At 45.3% G+C, this 23,596-nt stretch overlaps 2 protein-coding genes across 2 annotated transcripts in view; one reads left to right on the top strand and one right to left on the bottom strand.

Moving 5' to 3' along the window:
• Positions 1 to 9,670, top strand: part of LOC119393283 (protein c-ets-1-A-like) — a 191,830-nt gene extending 182,160 nt beyond the window's left edge. Inside the window, 5 exon segments of the mRNA XM_037660217.2 lie at positions 2,331 to 2,564; positions 3,426 to 3,494; positions 3,497 to 3,781; positions 6,805 to 7,064; positions 7,066 to 9,670. Of these exon segments, the coding sequence (XP_037516145.1) occupies positions 2,331 to 2,564; positions 3,426 to 3,494; positions 3,497 to 3,781; positions 6,805 to 7,064; positions 7,066 to 7,182 (965 nt within the window). The 3' untranslated portion in view covers positions 7,183 to 9,670.
• An 8,053-nt stretch (positions 9,671 to 17,723) lies between these two features.
• LOC119393373 (acetylcholinesterase) lies at positions 17,724 to 23,313 on the bottom strand. The gene is made up of 3 exons (XM_037660349.2): positions 23,305 to 23,313; positions 21,210 to 22,696; positions 17,724 to 18,166 (listed from the first exon to the last, which is right to left on the bottom strand). Exons 1-3 carry the CDS (start codon positions 23,311 to 23,313, stop codon positions 18,019 to 18,021), a joined length of 1,644 nt encoding a protein of 547 aa, XP_037516277.1. The 3' UTR covers positions 17,724 to 18,018.
• Between the last annotated feature and the right edge of the window lie 283 nt (positions 23,314 to 23,596).

The following is a 23,596-nucleotide window of genomic DNA, read 5'->3' as shown; positions in this document are numbered from 1 at the left end:
CGCACCACATAAATGGTGAGGAGAATGCGTACTTCAATATTTTAGGACAGGGATACCGTCGATATAAGCGGAGGTGTCACGTCGAATGTGTATCGCGTATTTCCATTTTGCTTACGCCGCTCGCTAGGATGTATTCTGGCACTGCATTCAACTGCGCAAAGCTTCGATGCAAAGTGGTTCCCATATTGCATGCAACCAGCGTCGCTCTCACGACTGTCCATCGGCAAACAGGGCTTGAACGGTGGCTGATTTGGATCGATGCGTGTGGCGGCTTGTGTTTATACCGGTTTTCCTCTCATTCTCGAATGTGTCGGCCTGCGAATTTATCGCCGGTATCCGTGTTCCCTCTATCCTGGCTTCTGCGGACCCTAAATTAGCCCATTCCGTTGTTTCTCGCCACGGCTGGGCGGATGCGCTTCCTTTTCCCGCGCTGATTTCTGTCCGTCGCGCTTACCACCTGTTGCGCGTGCGTATATATAACATGGAGGTGAACTGTCCGTTTTCTTCTTCTTCTTCTGACTCCTCTCGCTATGAGAACCTTCGTGGTCGCTGCCGTAGAGCCGATTTCTTCGAATTCTGGCGGCGCACTCGTGCTTGCGGCCAATTCAGATGCGGGCATGTCGAGGTGCTCGCGGCATGTCGACATATGTGCCGCGATTTCAGCGGATGCGCGCCTTTCTGTCATTCTCTCGCTCGTCTTTAAAGCTTGCTTCACGTGAGGCTAAATAGAAAAATATCGAAAAATAAACGTTTCATTGTGAATTAGAGTGGGGATGAGACAAAGGTTCCCTTTCCTCTCCCTGAGGTCGGTGGCTCTTTCATTGCAGGAATTCGTGGGCTTTTGCCGCCACCACGGTCCAATCAGGAAAACGAACGCTTCAATGTGGACAATTATGATGCATTCAATTTCATTCTAGATCACGATACAGAGTGCGAAAAAAAAACCCCAAGAGAACAGCCATAAGAGGGGTTATGTGTAGTAGCATTGGTGTCGGAAGGTTTATGTGCACACTATATAGCTAATTAGGTCCTTGCGACGTTCTTTTTTTCTTTTTTTTTTCTTTCGCGGCAGTTATGTTTCACCGTACGTGTCAATGAAATGAAATGTTGGTACGTGTGGCCGTTCATTGTTTCCAACCATGCGGTGGACACGAATTAGCGGTAACGTCTCATATTAAAATTTCGGAGCGTAAGCTGCGGTGCTTACAGTTGGGTTTTCAGAAAAACGTCGCGAGGGCCGTTCCAAGGGTTGACTCGCACACTGTTCCAGAAAAGGGAGGGTTTGTCTTGTGTGCATCCGAGTGCCACGCGGGGTTCAGCGCTTTGCCATTGATTGGAGTCAGTTGCCCAATGTGTGTCGCGCAAGCAAGAAGCCGTGCCCTTGCGCACTGACCGGTAGCGAACGAGCTCGTGGTCAGTGGCAGCGGAGCGTGTTCTGACGGGGACCGCTTTTCTCCGGGCCCCTGCGTCGCCGCACCCGACCGAGGGGCGCGCTTTACGTCTCCGAGAAAAGAACGTCGGTTGCGAAATTGCGTGGTCCCTTTGAAGCACTGCAGCCGAATTGCTGAGCTGGGGTTTTAGCAGCTGCGAGGACTGTAGCTGGTCGTTGCTGGCAGTCACTACTCAGGACAGGCAGTGGAGGCGGGACCTCCTCCGTTTGCCTCCGCCTACTGTCAACTTGCTTCACCACGCTGGCCACGCAATTTCGGTTTCCCTCGAAGGACCACCACGCTGTCTGAAAGAGCACGGACATTAATTGAGTGCATGCGTGACCGCCTGTTCGCCATGAGGTCGATGCAGAGCGCGGTCGCTTGAGGGCGCTGCTTACGGCGGCACTCTTTGTGCTACTTTTCTGGCACTTTTCATCGCATGCAGCCTCCCCATTTTGCTGTTAATTTTTACAGTAGAGCTGTTATCTAAAGTAGAAACGCTCGAAAGCGTTCTATACGCGAGTTCTGTTTTACTGAGCCGCATAGCACATAGCCGCATAGCACTGAGCCGCATAGCCAGACGTATACTATAGTTTAAAATATAGCATGAGTCGGAAGTTTTCTTCGCATACACTAAGCTGACAGTATGGTTATAAAAGAAAGCGTTTACATCCCCTAAGCTTTCTACATATGACTTTATTGTGCAATACTACATTACAGAAATAGAGCCCTTGGTTCTGCTTGTTTGTCTCGGTCATTTCACGTATTCACACATGGCTGTCCCCCTCTTCGAAACTTCAGTGAAGTGCGGAGCTCTGTTTCGTACAAACAGTTCATCTGTACAAATCATACGTGCATGGAGTAGTCCGCCAAAAACAATGTTCTTTTCCATTTGTCCAGGAGGCTACAACCACATAAGCGAGAGCCTTCATACGTTGAACGACATGAACCAGGAGGAGATGGCGCTCGGTGGCCACAACTCCTATGACGAGTCCCAGGAGTACGGGCTCGAAACGCCGCAGTCGCACCCACCCTACTTGGACTCGAGTCCGGAGTTCTACCCTTCCACGTCCGCCGTCGTGCACGAATCAAAGTTCCAGCCCGCATACGCGACCAGCAAGGAGTTCTCGAGGCGTAAGTATTACCGCTATTTCATTGGCGCAACGTCTTTGTGGTGGCGAACAGACCAACAACTTCGAGTGCATGGGTAACATTGACTTACATGTCGCCGTCTTCAAGAGCGACGTATCGTAATCGACAAGGAATATATGACTCCGATAGCTCCCTTCTGCCAGTAGTATTTAGTTGTTCAGCGTCACTAGCACACGCCTGTAGAAAAATTAACTAATGGTCTACTTGGTTTTGCGTAATGTAAGAGGTGAATTAGCGCAACAAAGGAAAACTGATGCAAGAAGTGGAGACAAAGACAAGCGCTTATCTTTATCTTTCTTTCCTGTGTCAGTTGCCTTTGTGCCGCTAATTTACGCCTTGCGCCCTCCTTTTCGATTTTTAAATAAAACCAACGCTAAAGAAGGAGGTCAAGGTGTATAGGTAAATTACAATTATCCAGTTTTAGAGACGTCAGTCTTAGCGTGAGCTGTATATTGGTACGCGAGAAGGGAGGTAACAGTGAAAGGCGCGCTGATTTTTCCCGTGCTCGGTCCTTCCGGTATAGTGAGATGTGCACAGCACCAGTAAATTGCTATAAAAAGCCTTCATCGAATTCTGATGTAACCGATGGCCCAACTTAGCAAATTTTGAGATGTTTTAACTCGCAATCAAAATATGAGCTAAACATGCCGGGAAAAGAAAGCAACGTGCCAGACATATATGTTAGCCTATGTCTTTTTTTTTCTTTTTTTCACGCATATAAATAACTAACTCAGTGTCCTTTGACTCGGCATTTTTGTTATTCCAGTTGCCAAGGGCAGCTTTCGTTTCTTCCACTAATGTTCGGTTCCTAATGTCTCCCGCGTTTCCTTTCCCCGAATGCAGCGAGGTATTCTCACCACGACATGGGCCTCCCCGAGCGCTACCCGGGCGCGCATCACTACGAGCCACCCTTCAGACGGTGCCCACGGCGGTCCAAAGCGCTGCCGACCACTGGGCAGCGGCCGCCGCGGCCCACCAGAATGGCGTGGCAGCTGCAGCCGCGGCCGCAGCCGCAGCCAACGGCGGCGTGCCACCGTCACACCACCACCACCACCCGTCGTCATTTGGACCTTTGCACGCGCTTCGCGGCGACGGTCCTCTGGCCCACCTGAGCCCTGGTGCGTTGCAGCGATCGCACCTCGGCGCCGGCGGCGACAGCAAGCCTGTCATCCAAGCGGCCGTTTTAGCAGGTTATTCTGGTGTGTCCTTGGACTAACCCTCACCGTTCTGCTTGCCCGTGGAAGCGATACAGTTAGGCGGTGTTTCTGCCTATATCTTTTTCACCGTATTCGATTAGCCTATGCCATTCAATTTGTCTAATTGTTCTGCATATTGGGCAAGGGAAACTCATCCATGTTGCAACTCTATGACTAATATCCCACGCTTACTTAAACGGTTTTGGGGGTAATAATAATTGAAAAATAGGCGCGCTGTACTTGTCGGTCAGACTGCAATTTAGGCACTTATCCGGGAAATGCCTCTCTGGCAAATTATTAACGCCACTGAACATAACCCTCAACATATTTGGTAAATATTGTGGGCTACTTGCAGGCTGCTGATATTTGCAACTACCTATGCAGGGCAATGCCCCAGAAATAATGCGCAAACTTATTGCTCTGTGGTCATTGTATATTAAAGAGAAGTCATTTTTCTCTTGCAATAAAATTTTGTAGTTTTTAGAAAGACAATATGACAGAGTTTAACTCGACAGAACTTCTTATGGGTGTTATGTTAGAAACTTACCTTGGGATCTGCTTTGTAAAATGGCACATCAATGTGGCTCATGTGCCCCTAACCATGTCAATTTGCACATAAAGGGACAGTAAAATTCTCAGCGAATAAAGACTTATGCACCAATTAAAATGTAGAGGATTAAAGTAAATTCACTTTGTTGAAAACCATGTGCATGTACATAAATATGAGGTTAAGTGTAGTCCCTCTCTGGTGAGGAATAATATACTTTAATTATGTTAAATAAGATTGTTCATTAAATGACTTATTATTGCTTTAGCTCATGTACTTTCATTTTTTTTCAGTGGCATAAATGCTTTCAGGCTTTCCCCTATGTGCGCAGATTGTGTAACAAATAATATAACGGGTATTATATATTCTCACTTAGGCATGAGCCAACTTTACAGCTTTGCATTTTGTTTACTGCATTGTTTAAAGGCCTGTTGCTTTTGTGCATGGCTTTAGCTGTAAATGGAATGCTACATGGATGAGCTTCGCTCTTGGCTGTGCTTTTCAAAGCATTTTTCACTTTTTGTTGTTGCCTTCGCAATTCGTGCTTGTAAATTCTCCTTTTTGCTTCCCGCTTCCACAGTAAACAGAATGGTATCGAAGTGACTCAGAATGCTGTGAATCCCAGGATGATTTCGCAGATAGTGTACTGGCACTATTAGAAAATTTATGGCTTAAAAACGTCACCAAACCTTTGTCATAGCACATTCACGGACTTTCGGATATCTGGCTGGGCAGCAATCTAGCAGCAGGCTGAGTCACTTCTACCGTCGTTCTAACTCACGCCGTGTCATGAAGTTCTAATTATTGATTACCAAAATTTTTGTGCCGTTCACTTGAATTAAATTTTCAGAGCTATTCATGATAAATTTCAAGGGGCCCTGCAACACTTCTATGAGTTATAATGGAATAGTCTTTCTATCAGCGCGTGACGCTTCACGAATCACATGCCGCAAAAATTTTTTAGAATCCGTCAAGTGGGAGCGGAGTTAAAGGTATTTGTCACACTTCAAGCGCTTTCTCTCTCCTCTCGTACCAGCGAGCGCACTGAAAGCTACGCAGGGAGGGGGGTGACAAGGGGGCAAGAAGATGCGGCTCTTCGTCAGCGGACGTCATAGCCTTGAGCACTTTCTTTTCTTTTTTTTTCTTCGAAGGCGCGGCTGACATGCGTATGAAGTTGGGTATGTTGGTAATGCATAACTGATCACGTAGCGCAAAAGTGTGATCGCGAGCGAGCGCGCGGGCACGTGGCGGCATCCCGCGGCAACCACGGTAACTACTCAGCTTAAACTGCTCAGATCACCCGATGGCTTGGAACTTGAGTATATGACGCAGATATTTTGAGTATGTAGCATCATTTGGCGAGAGAAGTGGGAGCGATTTTTAGCTGACTTTGAGAATTAATTGCAAATTTCAGGCCGCGTGCTGCGCTATAATGTTTGGCACGCGTGTTCTCGGGAGCCTCGACTACCAAACGGCAGTTTTCTGATCATACTCGAAAAGTGTTGCAGGGCCTCTTTTAAGTGTGCGGGAAACAAATGCAAGATTATCTTGTCAGCATCGTGAGATTATGAGGACTGTTAGTAAAATAGTGGAAATATTTACTAACGTGAGATGGACCTAGTTGATAGTATATGACCAAGCTATTTCACCATGCAGGAATCACGAATCTGTTATTTCCATTTAATATCTGTGGTTTCTCAGGATTAAAAAATATTTGGTAAAAAATAATACATAGCTTGTTACCTAAACACAATATGCACTAGTATCTTTCTGAATCATTGTGCTGCTTGTACGCACTTAATTCTTAATTGCTACTTATTTCTTTCACTAGAACTCACCATAATTGAAATGTCAGCTGAAGAAGGTAATCTTAGTTGTATTGATCCCATAAATAAAGGTGTGCACGCAGGTTTGCAGCTCATTTTGTTGTAACGTCCCACTACTATGGCAGCAACAACAGCATGGCTGCAACTTTCAGTGCTCCCAGTTGGCGTGTTGCTGTGGTTTCAGTGCATGCTTCAGTCACATGTGGAGGTGGCTTGAACAGATCCCCTGTTTTTTCTCTTGCAAACACTAATAATTGCTTGTGTTGGTGTAATAATAGACAGGCTTGATTTATACCGCACAATAGTGCTCTGATTTGCATGAGAGTTGCCTCATAAATGCTACAGAACAAAAGCTATTGCAGGATTGAAGATGTAAGGAACTCATTTTTATGATGAAAATTTTGAACAAGATGGAACTAACTTAAGATGTGAAACAACTGCGGCTTACTTCATGCTGGAATGTCCTAAAGTGGTGTCTCTTAGATAATTCTATGCTGGCACATGTTAGCATGGCAAGGCAGCCAGTTTTGTGACAAATAATTTTAAATATAGAACAGGATTCCCCCCACATAAACACTTTCTTGCCTAATAAGTTGGTCACACAACTGAATGAAGATACTTATCTCGTTTTTATTCTTTCCATTATATCGCAGGAAGTGGACCAATCCAGCTTTGGCAGTTCCTACTTGAGCTTCTCACTGACAAGTCCTGCCAGGGGTTCATCAGCTGGACGGGCGATGGCTGGGAGTTCAAGTTGACTGACCCGGATGAAGTGGCCCGGCGTTGGGGCGTCAGAAAAAACAAGCCCAAAATGAACTATGAGAAGCTCAGCCGAGGCCTGCGCTACTACTATGACAAAAACATCATCCACAAGACTGCCGGAAAGCGCTATGTGTATCGCTTCGTGTGCGATCCTGCAGACGTTGTTGGGCTACACGCCTGAAGAACTGCACGCTATGGTCGAGCTGAAGCCAGAGAAAAAGATGAAGACTAAGCCAATCAGCTTTCACGCTGGATTTTGTTTGTTTTAGTGACTTTCACGTAATCTGAGTTCATCATCAGAGGTGTTGGTGATGCAAGTTCAACAGCCTAGACTCACTGGACAGATTCCTGCTCAACCAGTGTGCGTGTGTGTCGTGTACTGACGTGTGCTATGAGACAAGAGACTCTTCATGAAAGCACAAACATTTTAGTGATGCAAAAGTGTTTTAAGGAGCCTTTTCTTAGACATATTGAAGCATAAAAATCGCTGGCGGTTGTCGTATCCCGCCGCCTGCAATATCGAGGTTACCTTTGTCTCATGTGGAGTTGAAGCCTTAGCGTTGCTCAAGCAATTCATACTTCCATCAAACCTTCCTTCTGCCCATTTGAGGCAGGCAGAAGGCACTTGCCGGCTGTCAACTTCAGTAAGTCTTGTATTTTTGTTTATATGTGTTAAATGTTGACCCTATTGCTGAAATGTTAAACTTTTTCAAGGAAATTGTCTTAGCACTTCACATTTCATCAATGCATCACAGGGGTGTACTATGCAATGAATGCTGTTGAGTGAAATTACAGTGACTTCCTGCGATCAACGCACCCAGAGGGAGAGATATTCCCAATGTTCTGCGAAGTCAAATCTTTACGACATATACTGTTCTTCAATTGTATACCTTTATTTGCTTAAAGTGCTTCGTGTCGTGTATGCGCAATACTTCTGGCTATAGTTCCCTACCCAGATGAGAAAATTTTGTGCATATATGTGGCTTTAAATAATTCAGAGTGAGGTGTATAAAGGGTGGGCTGCACTTTGGGAAGTCGAAGTTCTTTCTGGCATTAAGCTGTTTCTTTTATTTAGCATGGCAGTTTATTAAAGTGAAAAACTGAATCTGGCAACATTCCTGATTCGCTGTGGCAGCTGTCATCCCAGAACCCATAGCCTATACAGTGAATGACATTATTTTGTTAACTGGAATGACCTTTAGATTAGATTTCCTTGCAAATGGTTAGCTGAAAACAGCCAAGAGTTCAGTACAAGACGTTACAGCAGTCACTTTCTTCAATAAGCCATCATTTTTATTTCCTCAGTGTCTCTCTGGTAAATGTGACATCATGCACGTGATTCTTTCATGTGTGAAGGACATAAAGGAAAGCTTATTATGTTTATTGTAAGCAAGAACTACTAGTAAAGCTCAACATTGCCAAGTACCTTTTTCATCTTTTATCTTTGTTTTATTGTGTGTTAGTCACACAATTGTTATTATAGTCATAAACAAGAAGTGCTTTTTTTTCTTTTTTTTTCTTGTTGAAGCATACCAAGCAAGAAGATACAGCAAAAAGCCAAAGTATTTCACTGTCTCATCTGTTTGCTCTTGGGAGTTGTCTGTTTTGTTGCACATGACATTAGCATTTTGTCATTTGTTTTCTTGTGCTTATAACCCTGAATACCTGCCTGTTGGTGACAGCAGTTGCCTCTTACATTGTCATGCCGCACGTCATGTTGCAACTTGGTTAAACTTGTAAATAAATACATGTATATTATAAGCATCAAATTTTTACTTCATCAATGTATTTTATTAGCAGCATAGCTTGATACGTTTTGCGGCATTTATAAGACGTGAGGAATAAATATACATAAGATGACTTTAGGACAGAAAATATATAAGAATTGTGCATTTTTCTGAGTGCAGATGAACTGCGCAGAGAAATAGTGGATGTGCATTTGCTATTGACGATGATTCCGTGTTGTTCATGTGATGTGAACGACTCCCCTATGACTGTATCTTACAGTGAATGACGAGCATCTACAATGTTTTTTTTTTTACTTTATAAATGGTGTTTCCATATATAACACATGTTGAAACCAATTATTTCTCCCCTGCAGTAATTTATACTTGATTCAAACAACGTAGATGCTTCTCTTCAAAGCGCAGTGTACGAAAAGTATTAAGAATGTATGCCGCCAGTATTTTGTCATACACAAATGTTGTGGAAGCCGTGCCTTAATTTGTTTGTCTTCCAAAGAAGATTTACATATATTTATACAAAGCAAAATTTTTTATATGTTTGTGCCGCACATTCCATGTTGGAAGTGCAGTGCATGAACGGGCATGTTTCACCTTTCTACTTCATGCCTTTTTTTCTTTCATGCTGACGCATCTTTCATGCGTTACCCATTTAATACTGTGCGCAAGCCTTTGTAAATTATTTCCAGAGGTCTCTATGCTCTCGTCTTGGCATGAAGAGATGATCTTCATTTCTATTTCTTTCTTTACTCCTCCTTTCGTCTTGTCATTTTTTTTTTGTTTGAAAAACGTCTGAAGTGCAAGATCTCAATAAAGAAGAAAGCATTACAAACTGCCCCACAGGAAAATCACTTCGCTGGGGACATTGTGACATCTTGTGATCTGCTATCTTCACCTACATTTTTTTGCAGACTTGTTTGTAACGTGATTCATTGTTCTCTCGTTTGCTTTATTTCGAATGCAATGTGCAACTTCTGTGGTCTACAGGAAATAAAATGCACAGATGATTTTGGAATTTGCTCTCGTTTTTTCATGCAGCGATACTGACATATCAGAAGGCGTTCGTGTTCTGATATGGCATCTGCACTTTTTCAACTGCGAAGCTTTGCTTAGTCGACTCTTCGCCGGCGCCGGCTGTGTAATGCTGGTCACGTGGCCTTGCGGTGTGGCAAGAGTGAGGCTTGGTAGGAAGGCGGGGGAGGGCTGCGCCGGGCCGGGAGAGGCTTGGCGGAAAGGGGGAACTAATGGCAGGCGCGCAAGAGGATCGAAGGTGAGACTCGGCGGAAAGGGCGACCAATGAGAGGCACGCCAAGAGGGGTGAACCTAGCTCTTCGCGAGAAGTACATAGGTGAGGGGCTCGGTGGAGTGTAGAGAAGGGTGTCCGTTCTTCGGGAGTTCGCTTTTCCAGAATGACCAAGACTTATCGTACTCCCGAGGAAGAAGCGGCCCGACATAGATTAGCCTGAAGAAGGCTGCATCAACTTCCATATTGCTAGTGAACACGCACAAAGGGCGACATAGAAGGAGACAGGACAACCGCTAGCATACAATCAATACCGACTAGCCCAGCTTAATGCATTGACGGGTGCAAGCTTCGCTGTTTCGACAGATTTCATGGAGTGGAGCTGGCAGGATGTTTTTCTTCTTGTAAGTGATGAAAACATATTATTAACTACTGGGTTGCACCAATGGCTATAATAGAGCACAGTGGTAAAAGAAAGTATGTCAGCTTTTCACTTGCTTCTTCCATCTTTGTACCATCAATGCAGACACCAACCATACAATGAACAGTACCTCAGCTTAAACAGCAGTATGACATATTTGCTTTTTCAGGTGGATCAATTAAGATAAGCAGTGTGTATTTTCGATACGATAGGTTGTAAGTGTGGTCACATCATCACTGTTGAAAGTAACAGACATTCCGCAGGATGCCCAAACATTAACGGGTATCATCATTGGTGGGATATGTAGCAATGCAGAAGAGTGCGGTTTCAATAGGACAGGCGAGAAGAAGGAAAGAGGTGACAATGTGCTCGCGGCACGTCTAGCTGCCAATCGCTGCCACATTCCGTGAAGCAGCCCGCTCATCTCTTTTCGAAAATATTTACTTTCAAGCTTTAGCGTCCACTGCAAACCCTTTTTATTGCGTCCACAATATCAAATTACAATTCTCTATCTCTTTCTTTATCTCGCTCTGTACTCGTTCTTTCGCCCATCCGAGTTAGTGCATACCGCGCCGGAAAAATCGACGCAGCGGGAGAGCGCGCGCCGGGCGCACGTGTTCGGGGAGCGAAGCAGAAGCTGAAGAAGAGGACGAAGAGAGCGCGCGCCGGCCTAGTTATGCATGGTGGTTCATGATGATAATACCTCGTAGTGAACCTCGAGCTCAAACAGCTCGCTATTAAAGTTTAACGCAGAAGTTTCTTTGGCACTTATCTAAATGACGCGTAAGCGCTGCGCTTGGTATAATTTCGAGAAACGCCATGAAAGAGTAGTGAAGCGGAGAAACGCGGTTGCAACACCGAAATGTTGAGTGGGGCCGACATGAAACGACAAAGAGGGGAGTACACTCTAAAAAAAAAGAGTATAGGTGATTCTTTTCGGAGAGTTTTGATTTGCCATGTATACGACTCTCTTTAACGAGTCACGGGGACTCTCTTGGTGGGTAAGAGTCGGCGCGCTCTAGGAGAGTACTCTGACCCTCTAGGAAGCACACGTCCCGTCCTCTTTCTGTGGTCCCTGTCTTATCAGCGCTATGGCTTCAATGAACCTCTAGGAAGAGTGGAAGGACTCTTATCCTGAAGGATCACATTACCACTTATGAGGGAGTCACACGACTCTTGCTGGTAACACTACTACGGGGGTCAAATGGACACACACCGAAGCGTCAAGCGACTCCACAACTATTTTAACGTTACTGAATTGACCCATTCTCTACTTTTGTGCGACTACTGTTGGAAATAGTGAAGTATTCATTTTAAGCAAGTCCAATAATACTTGCCGTTGTGCCCAGAGACTGCTAAAAAAGAATAGTTCAGTTTTAGCATTATTTTAATTAAACTCGTCAAAACAACACACTTTTCCAGCAGAGTAATCTAGAAAGCACGAAAAGATGGTCTGTGATTTCCAATTAAGTATAGCCAACTAAAATGTGTGACAGTGATGTGCATTGTGTCATATGGTGCAAAATAAACTGCAGAAATAGGCATCATGTTTCCATATTTATTCCTTATGATTAGGAATAAATCGAAAAGTGGCGGCGGCTGGAAGCATCAGACTTGTGACTTGCTATGATGTCGCTCCTGTTCAGCGTGAGCAGCGATGAAAAATTGTATCTGAAAAACAGAACGTGATATCACGATGAGAAAACGGAATTGCAGTACGAGTTTACAAAGCCTACACAATAACTAATTTACACAGACATAATGAAGGCTCACAACAAAACCACAGTTGCAAACAGGCATGGTAAGGAACCAAGTTTTTTGCCGTTATTGTGTAAAACACAACTTGCAAATAGTAGCTTTTGTAACACGTCACTTGGCGACAAACTTGCAGCACAAGATGATGTGATCCCCTTTTAAACAACAAACGAAATTGGTTTAGGCTCCTTTGCGTGGGTGACACTCACCTCTATTCCTACGTCGTGTTGTTCAACCAAAGGAAATGTAGGACCGACTGCCTCGTTGACAGGGCGAACGCCGCTGTTGATTTTCCCATCACGAGTGGTGAGGCGCCAGACATAGCGGCACCTTCGTTTCCCCGAGTGTGGCTGTCAACTGGAGTGAAGAGGCGGGAGAAGTGATCCGGCATTCTCGGAATAACACACACACACACACACACACACACACACACACACACACACACACACACACACACACACACACACACACACACACACACACACACACACACACACACACACACACACACACACACACACACACACACACACACACACACACACACACACACGGGTCATTCCATGCCAAGTGCCCAAAACGTGGCGCTCTCACATCGCAGATTTTGCTGATAAAATTTATAGAGAGAGAGAGAGAGACTCTTTATTGGAAAAACAGAGATTTTTGCCGGCGTCAGTATATAACCGCTGGCATGCTACTCTGTGTAGGGATGGGGAAGGGGGTTGACAGACTAAAATTTATACTTTTTTCCTATACGCAATGGAGTATTGTGGCAAAACAGTTTTGCTCGAAAAAAATTTTCAAGACCGTGGCGCCCCCTCAAAGTTCGCTGGCTTTTGTTAAACTGTGCCTAATATAAAAAATGTATATATCTATTTTTGCGTGTTGAGCTTCGAAACAGAGCTTGCGCTACTACATAGGTTCTGTTTATTTGTGCTATTTAACAATTCCGAAATTTTTTGTTTAGCTGCCAGCTACGTATCTTCAAAAACAACGAAAATCTTCAAAGCTCGCGATTTTTTCTTAAGCTAACTCAAACTCTCCCGAAGGGATCTTAATATTGGTGTGGTTTTCAGGAAAGTGCTTTTTCGTACAAAAATGCTTAGCGGTGAAATAGACTTCAAATCTTCGCGAAAAGAATTGTGAAATCAGAGAAAATGTGCGATTTGTTGCATATTTGACCGTATATTTAGTACTGATGCGGTCCAAGTAAAAATCCTCATGATACGGCGTTTGATTGAAGACTTCATTGCTAAGTGATGAAGAAAGTCTAATCAAATCATTTTTTGTTTTAAAGGGACACTAAAGGCAGATATTAAGTCGACGGTGATTGTTGAAATACCGGTCCAGAAACCTCGTAGTGCCAATTTTATGCCAAGGAAGTGCTTAGTTTGAAATAAAATCACGTTTTAGTGGTCCGCATCGCGTTAGCGCACTTCAAATCACCCGCCTGAAATCGGTCTTTCACACGTCACTGCTGCCGTGCCCAACGTTGCCCGTCTTTACTGCGCGGCGGCGTGCACTGGCGGCGTGCGCCATTCGGGCATCCGGCAACATGACATGCATGCGGCATTTTGTCGAACTTTCTGTCAGAGCGACTTTCACGAGCGCGCAAAACACACGCGGCTGTACGCGATACCGAAACTACCACTGAGACGCGACCGCGTGAGCGAAGCAGGTCGCCAGGCGAAGCGCAGTTCGGTGAAAACGGAAGCTTTGAACCACGCGCGCCGTACCCTATGGCAACGCCAAAGAGGTTCTTTTTTCCATGGATCAAACAGAAACGAACAAACGGCATTTTATTACGTCTCTTGATCCACGGAAGGTTCTTTTTTTATTGCTGCTAGTTTGATCACTAGTGATTAATTGTAGGCAGACTCTCATACGTCATCGGGATCATTTTGAATATGTGCCGCTCGTGGCACTCATCGTGTGATACATTTAGCTTAATTTCTCGGTAAGTAGGGCACTGCTGTTGATAATATTGCCATTTTAGACGTTGTCATACATTGAGCTTTCACTCTGACATGCATTGTTATTTGCCTTTAGTGTCCCTTTAAGGAAGAAAACAATTTTTTAATTTGACTCTCAGAACGCACCCTGCATGTCTTTCTGTTGCCACTTCGCCGCAACGCACGTGGTCGTCCTTGCACCTGACCAGGGGCGTAGCCAGGGGGGGGGGGGGGGGGGGGTCGGGGGTTCCCCCCCCCCCCCCCCCGAAATTTTTCAGTTTTGATTGCGTATATACACGCGCACATACAAACGCACGCACGAACATACATAAAGTATGGTTGAAGCACCCCCCTCGAAAAAAAAAAAAATTTCTGGCTACGCCCCTGCACCTGACACTCGTCACAGGAGGCGTCAAGATGCGAGATTTACGTCAGCGGCTCGTGAATGCCCAAAAGTCTTGTCGCCTTGATGTAAAGGCGACGAGTAATGAATTCGCTTTACATTGTGAGCTCGCTTGGCGGGCCCAATGGGAAGTATGTACGCCGGGCAGCAGATTACGGTATCGTTGACACATTGTGCTACAGGGTCGTCTGCACAACTAGAATGCACGAGAAAGAGTGTATACAGTGTGCGTTATTTCTTTCGTTATGTGCATGCTAGTTGTGCAGACGACCGTGCGCATCCAGCAGTACGACGACACCTGTTTTTTTCTTTGCGTGTTTTTTTTCTTTTTTGCTGATGCCCCATCAACCGAATAATTGCGACTAAACCATTATTTAAAAAATTGGAGAGCTGTAGTTCCTCTGCACAAAGCTCTACTGCAAAAAAAAAAAAAGACTACCAGAAATTCAACTCCAGAGGTTGTCAAATGGCTGCCGCAGTGCTACAGTTGACCTCTCGAGGGGGGGGGGGGGGAGCCCCTCCTTAAAAATTGGAGGAGCCCCCTCCCCCTGACTTTAAGCCCTGGGTGTAATGCACTTAGCACATGAAAGGTCGCCTTCAATTTGAACAACTGGAGAAAGGTTGCTAAGGTAGCTAGATAAACTGCGATTTGCGTCCCTTACGTATAATGGCAGGCCGTATTACTTAAAATTAGTATGGAATTAATAATGTAGGAAGCTTTTGCTATATTATTCATTGGCGAAGTCAGAATTCTAGTTTACCCCGTTGTATGTATTAAACACACGCGCGCGAGTGCATAAGTGTGGTACACGCGTGGTTAGGATACCACGCGTGGCGCCTAAGCGTCACTGTAACTCTAGTACACAATATTAGCAGCGAGATTCGGAAAGCAGATTTTACCTTCAGTCTTATAATGTTTTGTTCTTTCACATTAATAACTGACTTTGTTAACTGACCCTGTGCATATTATGCTAGAAGCAGCCCCTTTAATAAAAAATGCCGAGGAAGAAGGGAAAAAATTGACCAATTGCGCCGACACGACAAGCGTGCTGCCATCTATCGGCGCTTTCGAAGGAGTCTTGGTTGCCGTTTAGACGTTTTCCCCACTAGGTGGCAGAATATTTTCTGCCGTGTAAGAACAACACTAGCATGTAGGGCTCAGAAATAATGATAGCCGAAGAGCACGGAACATCCAGTAATAACAAATAAAGTGGGGAATCATTCTATGAGACTAGAATTACTGTATATGCTACCTTTAGGTAGCAGAGCTGCGCATCTGTCTTCCAACGCCGCTAGCAACCATGCATTGCGGTGAAGCTGCCGCTTGGGCCAATTTTTTTATTTCTCGACGCCGCCGCTGCAGCGAACTGAATTAACACTAGCCATCGACAGCCAATGTTTATCGCCGGTCTTCGACACGCCAGACAGGTTAATCGGCGACACGGTTGGCATGTCGCCTGCAAAAACGAAGTGCGACTTCACCGCATAGCTGTGGTTGCTAGCCGGACCTATGCGCTACTCTGCTATCTAAAGGTAGCATATACAGTGACTCTATATGAGACTAGATAAAGGTACTTGCTCTTGGATTCACTAGCACAAGTGACCCATGCAAGTGTATGGAGCCTTTTTCTAGACGCGGATATCGAAGGGGTTGGCGAAGGCGGAGGGATAATTTTGAACACTGCTTCGTGCAGTCCTTTCATTTTTATTTTTATGGCATTTGATGGATCCGGGAGTAACGTGCGGCTATGGACCCTGTAAATTGCGTGGATATACAATTAAGCACTTGCAACAGCGCACTGACTGATTGATCATTCCAAGATGATCAGTCAGTCTACACACGAAGAACCAGTGCTGGAAAGAGAAATTTATTTATTTGATTTGTTTGTCGGGTACCTTTTGGCAGCAGTTACAGAAGTGGGTATATAAAGGAAAGAGCAAATTTTTTATATATGAGTAATATACAGTATACAGTATAGGTGTCCTTACCGAGTTTGATGACTGCATCGGTAAGAATCCAAACGTGAATCTGTGCGAACGTACTTTTCGTTTTTTTTTTAATTTTTTTTTCACTTTCTTGCGGCGTGGCCCCAATTAGCTGTGTGGTGTAGGTTGAAACAATGCGGAAAGTTCCGAAAAAGCAGCGTCATTTAATTTCTTAACTTCGCCGCCTCCGAGAAGCTTTGAATATTCCGTGACATGAGGCTTCATTCATCGTCACCTTATGTTCAAGCCCGGACACAGGTGATTAGGCTATGGCCTGAGCGTCAAAGAATATATATAGTCAAGAGAAACTTGTCATTTCGTGCTTCTTCTATTTTCCTTTCACGCTAGAGGTAGCGAAACCGAGTAGCGTTGCGCTGTGAATCATAGAGAAGTGGTTGCAAGCTTTCTTTCCAAGATATAGTTGACCTGATGAAAGCGCGGCCATTGTAAGCTGCAAGAAGCCGATAAACGAGCATAGCGAAAAGCGGACGGACCACAACGTTATAGAGCTGTAGCAAAACTGCTAAATATGCTGGCACCAACCGTAGAGCCGCACCAACCACATGACGCTAAAAAATGCACTTATAATAAAATAAGACCATGATGCAGGTGTTCTTGACTGAAGACAAACGACACTTCTTTTAATATAATTGTCGTGTGGCAACTACTATTTGAGAATGATGTTTCCAGTTGACTAAAGAGAAACTGGAGCACGTGACTTTGTGAATGGCATTTGCGCAAAAGAACTTGTCCCCGTCTTCACAAGTCTCTGTGCTAAATGCTAAGGAGACACTCCCTCCAGCGCCCTGAACGGTGCCGCCTGTGCAAATCACGGCGTCATGACACTCACCAATGGATGGTCAGAATAGCCGGTGGCATTCACTTCTAAGAGATGTCAGTTGATTGGTGGTAATAGAAGTAAAACATCATGGTCACAAGACATCCGATGCCATGTTATTGCGAGGGTCTCCTATGAACAGAGCTTGGATCTAGTGTATATAGTGATAACCCGAAACTTGTTTGAATGGTAGCAAATATCGTACCCGTTCGTCACCTTGTAGGCCGTCATATGAAGTAAATTTCCCCGTTCTTTGACATGCTAGGCTACTCTCAGGGTAATTTCCATTCCTTCTTCTAGTGTGGTAGGGATCCCCAAACCGCTGGACCCAATAAAGTTATTTCTCTCTCTCTAGTGTGGTGATTTCGAAGCATGATTGAAAAGGAAACGACACAAAATAATGAATTAGTTTCAGCAGCAGAGCCCGTATTTTCGGGAATTTAATGCAAAATAAAGAAATGCATTCGTGGTATTTACGTGCCAAAACAATTATATAATTAGGAGGCACGCCGTGTGGCGGACTTGGAATCAATTTCCACAACCTGGGGTTCATTATTGTGCACCGAAGTCGAAGTACACCCTACACAGGTGTTGAATTTTGCACCCCCACCGGGGGGAGGGAGCGTGAAAGAAAGCGCAGCAGTACTTCAAATAGCAAGTGAGGCAGGTGCACTTCAAGTTTTGCAACGTTGCTGAAGCTCGTATACATTCCAAGGTAGAGTGCGACATGCGAGGTAACGGTATTAGTGCGTTTTGACAATGCTTTCAGTTAAACTGTAGATGCTTCTTCCAGTAGGCGCATTCCGACTTAAGGAGATGCTTCTTGACGACGCTTCCGGATTCGCTTAGGCGCAGGTATTCTTGATCACTGCCAAACTTCGGCCAGCGCACCCCATCTAACACTTTAGGAACGCTGAAACACAACATGCAAAAAAAATGTTTTCAGAAAAGTAAGATCAGTGAACCGAGCAATCAATGAACGAGCAGATTGCAAATACTGTCTTAACCCAAGCCAGCTTTATTAGTGACTATCAAAGGAGGGACAGTGATCACATTCTTCACTATAAACCACTGAAAGTATGCACATTCCTAGGATTTGGGGACTTTTGTGCGTGGCGCCATCGCTTGGCGGTAGCAACGGCGTTCTGCCATAACTGAATGGGAAATGGGCGAAAAAAAATAATATCTCTTGAAAAAAGCAAGCTATCAAAAACGACTCGGGGATCTATACAGTAGAGACCTACTGGAACGTTTTCGTAAAGTTGCAGTATTGCACTACAAAGCGTGTGGCTTGTCAGGACAATTGAACACCGCCCATTAGAAACACATCGGGCCCTATTGTAAAATTTTAAACACTTTGGGAAGCCAGGCGGGTTGTGGTGCGACACTGTAATTTTAACACAATGTTCAAATGTCTCTAGTGTAAAGAACCGGGAGTCGACTTTGACAACTAACTTTTTTCGTCAGATAGAAATTTTTTTTGCCTATTTCCCATTCAGTTACGGCAGGCCACCGCAGTCACCGACAGGAGATGGCGGTACGTGCATATGTCGCCAAATCCTGGTCATGCATTTTGTTGACAGAGCGTACGTCCGTATACATCACACAAGTAAAGGCTGAACATGACTTAGCATGTTCGCCGTTGCAATTGTTTAAAAAAGATGAGCCTTTGAATGCTCTGTACTATCTCTTCTACCACAATATTAATAGTTGAAGGACATCGAACTTGCACATCTCTTAACTGGTATCCTGATATTGTACCTCTGTATTTGAGGTCCAATAGGCTTTTCTTATCGCTAGTAACCTTGAATGTCTTACCTAAATGTTTGATGCTCTACCACTGAGCTACGGCGGCGGTCATCCCCCCGTCCACTTTATAGGGTATATATGTGCATTTAAACTACGAGTGATGTGCCCTCGGTCCCTGCCGGCGGCAAGTTATCTTTTCGTCCACTTTACTTTCTTCACATTTATATCCCAATTATTACAAAATGACATCTCTTATACTTTCCTTGACATTATTGTATGTTAGTTCTCATTAATATTGTGTCTAACAAAGAAAAACGAGCCCTTAGAAGCCATCTCCTTTCCTTCACCCGAATGCTTGTGGTTTAGCATACAAGCTAACGTACATAAATATAAGTAAGCCCAATTTTGTGATGATTAAATTATGGGTAGTGGTAATGATGATGATGCTACTGTGGTAGCTAGCCTCGCTCCGTTTAAGCGGACACAGTGGAATGGACATTTTTGAGGAGTGTATACTCTGCGCATGCACAGCGGCCGTGACGTGACGCGCGCCATTCTTTTGGGGGTCACAGCGCGGAGACAGGATAGTGTGCCTCGATGTGTGCGCCCAAAACGCGCATCAAGGCACCCTAAGACAGGAGAGAACTGAGCGGCACCTCACGTCGTAGGTTTGCAATTCCGAGAAATACCGGGCTCCCGAGATCGTCTACCGGCGCGTGGCAGACAACTTCGGAGGCCACGGACCCCAGTTTCGATTTCGCGATCTCTAATGGAGGCGCTGTTCGGACCTGAAAAATGTCCATTTCTTAACAGCCTGAGCAGAGGCGTATCCAGAATTTTTTTCAGGGGAGGGGGGGACTTAAACCACCACCCCACTCTCCCATGGCTACCCTTTAATAAGCACGTAATTCTAGGTACACTAGCGTTCTTACGCTCCCCCCGCTCTTATCGAAGTACAGCCGGCGGTTGGCAGATGTATGCGGCCCATTCAGGAAAACATGCCTACGGTTATCAACGCGATAGCATTAAAAAGCCCGTTTTGCAGAAATTTCGGTGTCGGCGTCGGCGTCGTTATTTGTGAGCGAAAAATCAGCGTTGTCTGTGAGCGAAAATTTCAAATAGATGCAAATAAAGAAATAATAAAACAAACGTTTTCGGTTCCAGTGGAAATCAAACCCAGATATTTTGCCTGGCAAGCAGGTGTTCTACCACAAAGCCATCCACACGTGCTAGAAATTGGTTGGGTAAAAAACACTATATGTTGTTTTGTAGTGCAAGGAGCGCAGTTGCAAAGCACACAGGCATAATTAATTATCATTATCAACATCACCCACAACGTGTGCAGCTGCGCAATTGCGCGTGTTGCCTTACGGACGCGTAGTGGGCACCACTCAAACTCGCAAGAGGAAGAATTATGTCGTAGTGGGCACTTCGCGTCTGTACTTGCAGTAGGCATTCTAGGATAGTTTGAAAAGGACCAATTTAAAGGTGCTCAGACGTTCCTTTCCTTGCGGCATGTTTTAGGTGCCCACGAAGAAGCGAGGCCAGGCTGGCGATTGGGACGGCGATGCGAACGGGGTCCGATTAAGCTATCGCGTTCTACTCTTGAAGGCGAACCTCAAGCGTCCTTGAAGTTTTTTTTTTTTTCATGCAGTGGTTTTTTCATGAGACTGAAGGTTCGACAGCAACGCTGCGTCTAGAAAGTTGCCATATATAGGGATGGGTTCCTAAATCACTTTGGAACCCTGGCTTGGTAGAGTTTATACTCGATTTAACTTTTTTTTTCTGCTTTAGTGATCATACCGGGGATAACGTGGCTGGGACTGTGCTAGGACCCTTGACGAAGCGCATGAAAGGAAAAATGCCGTTGGAATCAGCTCGTTACATTATTCCGGCCCCGGGGGTTTTTCAACGTACCTGAAAACTAAGTACAATACTAGTTTCGTCATCTTACGCGCATCAAAACGCTCGCTGGAATCGAACCTGCTACCTCATGCTTAGCTGCAGGACCGTATACAACTATACTAAACCGCCGCAGCCAGTGATTTTCCAATCCTCTAGTTAAGCCAAATAAGAAAGGATTTTGATACTGCTTTCCCTAAAGGCCTTCTTGCGTTTTGCAGCGTGTACTCGCCGCGCGCTTTAGGCTCAGAACTAAGCTCTGTCATATCTTTAATTCGGGAAGTAGCGGAGCTACTTCAACTCACCCTGTATGGCTGAATGTGGACACGATGCGTATGAAGTTCTCGGTTGCCCGGACGTCGGCCTCAGTGGCATTTACTCCCAACGTAAACGTGGAGCCCAAGCTGAAGGCGATGTCGTCACTGTGCGTAGGGCGTACCCATTTCGGCGAGTCAGTGAATGAAGGTCGCTGCGACAGTTCGTACATGTATGCGATGTTGCCCGGACGCACAAACGCCTTTGCAAAGTTGATCATCGGACACGAGAATTCGACCTGGGTTATTATATCTGAGGTCGCATATAGTGCTCCCTGGCCGTCCGAGGCAGCGATGTCACCGAAGTACTTCTCGATTATTGGATCGACGTCGACACTCCATCTCGATGCCAACAGCGACCTTGCTAGTGACACCATACTTATCTTTCGGATACCTGATATGTCATCGTCGCCAAGGATGGTATTGAGAATATTCTGAACTAATAAGTCACCCTCTCCTTCGGAGACGCCAACCAGCAGTTCCCGAGCGTTCAGTTCATTGCGCCGAAGTGATGCTTCCAGAGCAGCGAGTGAGGTCTCAATGACAGGAAAGAAGTCGTCGAGCCCTTTAGAGTTGAATTCACTGGTGGCCTTTAATATGGCAGCCGGTGATTTCGACCGAAGGCAGCGGACGGACTCAGCCCGAGCGAGCTTTCGGGAACCGTCCCGGTCGCATCCTAGGTGACTCGTGAGCAGCATCGCCCGGTGAGCCGCCTCGGCTTTTGTACTTATTGCCACGGGAGACAAAGGACTTCCGCTCTGCATAATGGCGCGCCGAAAGAGACCCTTGCTTTGCCGCCACATCAAGTGCAAACCGACGGACATGGAGCCAGAGCTCTGGCCCATAAGCGTAATTGCTTCGGGATTTCCGCAAAACACCCGCGCATTCGCTTTGACCCAGCGCAGTGCGAGTAACTGGTCGTTCAGTCCCATATTGCCGGGAGCTTCTTCGATGTCCATGTACAAAAAACCAAAAGGGCCGAGTCTGTAAGCCACAGTTACTACAACCACGTCCCCCCTCACAGCAAGTTCAGAGACATCGAATATCTTCAGAGAAATCCCTCCGTGTGAGAACGCGCCCCCGTGGATGTACACAATCACAGGCTTGAGGCGCGGTTTCTTTTGTATGGGAGCTATGACGTTCAAGAAGAGACAGTCTTCGGAAGTAGCATCGCTAGACCTGATGGTAAAGTAAGCGCTCAAGTGCACGGGGAGTTGAACACAGAGCGGCGGTGTCGATATGGCGTTGAGTACTCCTTTCCAACGCTTCTTCGACAGAGGTTTTCGGAAGCGAAGATCGCGTATAGGTGGCTCCGCGTACGGGATTCCCAAGAATGCTCGCGCAGGACCAGCTGTCGTATGAATAGTCGTTCCTCGGACAAGCCCACTCGTGGTGGAGATGACCTTATGTTGTTTTGCTGCGTAGACACCTGCTACAGCTATGCCATAAATGACTGGTAGTAGGAGAAAACTCACGTTCTGAAAAAGACGAGAGCAACGTATAGGAATGATATTACCTTACGCATCAGGTTCACCTTATTACATAGACGGCGGTAATGTTTCGCTTTAGCACTTGGTAAGTAGTGAGCCAACGTAGCAAAACGTGTAACGTAGCATATATTGAGCCAGCGTAGCAAAGAGTACAATACGTGCATCACTTCACTTGCCATTTTGTTAGTACAGCCTTTGGAAGGACAGCATGTATAACGCACGTCCTCGTTGATGCGCAATCACGCGTGCGTAATTTCTCCGCTTTAAGGCAAACTCTTCTTTTGGACGGTTATTTAGTATTCTACAGTACTGGAATCGTAGTACATGACTTTTCGTACACGCATCACGAACATAACTTCACGCCGAAGAAAAACTGCAAAGCAAGTGACATGATAGCGAATTATCTACCCAACCTCAAAGAATCTCCAAAGTATTACAATGTGAAGCATAAAAAAAAAAAACTATCACTTAAGCGAGGGAAATGCTCACGATGGTGTGCTTTATACGAGGGTATAAGGCAGGACTGTTCCTTTTAAAACGTTGTTACAATGGAATATCGCATATGCATATAAGTACATTACAGTAGCACTACGTACCCCAGCCATGAGTCGTCGACTAAGCGTTGCCCGTGGTTCTGTTTGCGAGCCGACTGATCTCTCAAAGGAGGCGCAATTTCAAGAAGTGGCGGTATGCGCTGATCTCTTACATTGATTAGCATCGAAGTGCGTATTTTATTTTTCTTGCATATACATGTAGCGTCTAGCATAGCAGGAGCAGCCATACAGGATTTGCAGATGGAATATGAGTCGTTGACTTGGAATGTCCCGTGAGCCATCGGCGAGCATTAGCTTGCAAAGGGAAATTTTCATTCGGTTCTCGTCGAGGGTT

Source organism: Rhipicephalus sanguineus, chromosome 5, assembly GCF_013339695.2.
Source record: "Rhipicephalus sanguineus isolate Rsan-2018 chromosome 5, BIME_Rsan_1.4, whole genome shotgun sequence".
Lineage (NCBI taxonomy): Eukaryota > Metazoa > Arthropoda > Arachnida > Ixodida > Ixodidae > Rhipicephalus > Rhipicephalus sanguineus.
The sequence above is the reverse complement of the archived record's forward strand: the minus strand, read 5'-3'. Positions and strand labels throughout refer to the sequence as shown.

Bases quoted from the DNA above. Each gene is read 5' to 3' on its own strand.
- LOC119393373 (XM_037660349.2), bottom strand. The intron at 18,167-21,209 runs GTGAGTTGAAGT...GTTGTGTTTCAG, and splicing joins TCCACATTCAGCCATACAGG to CGTTCCTAAAGTGTTAGATG.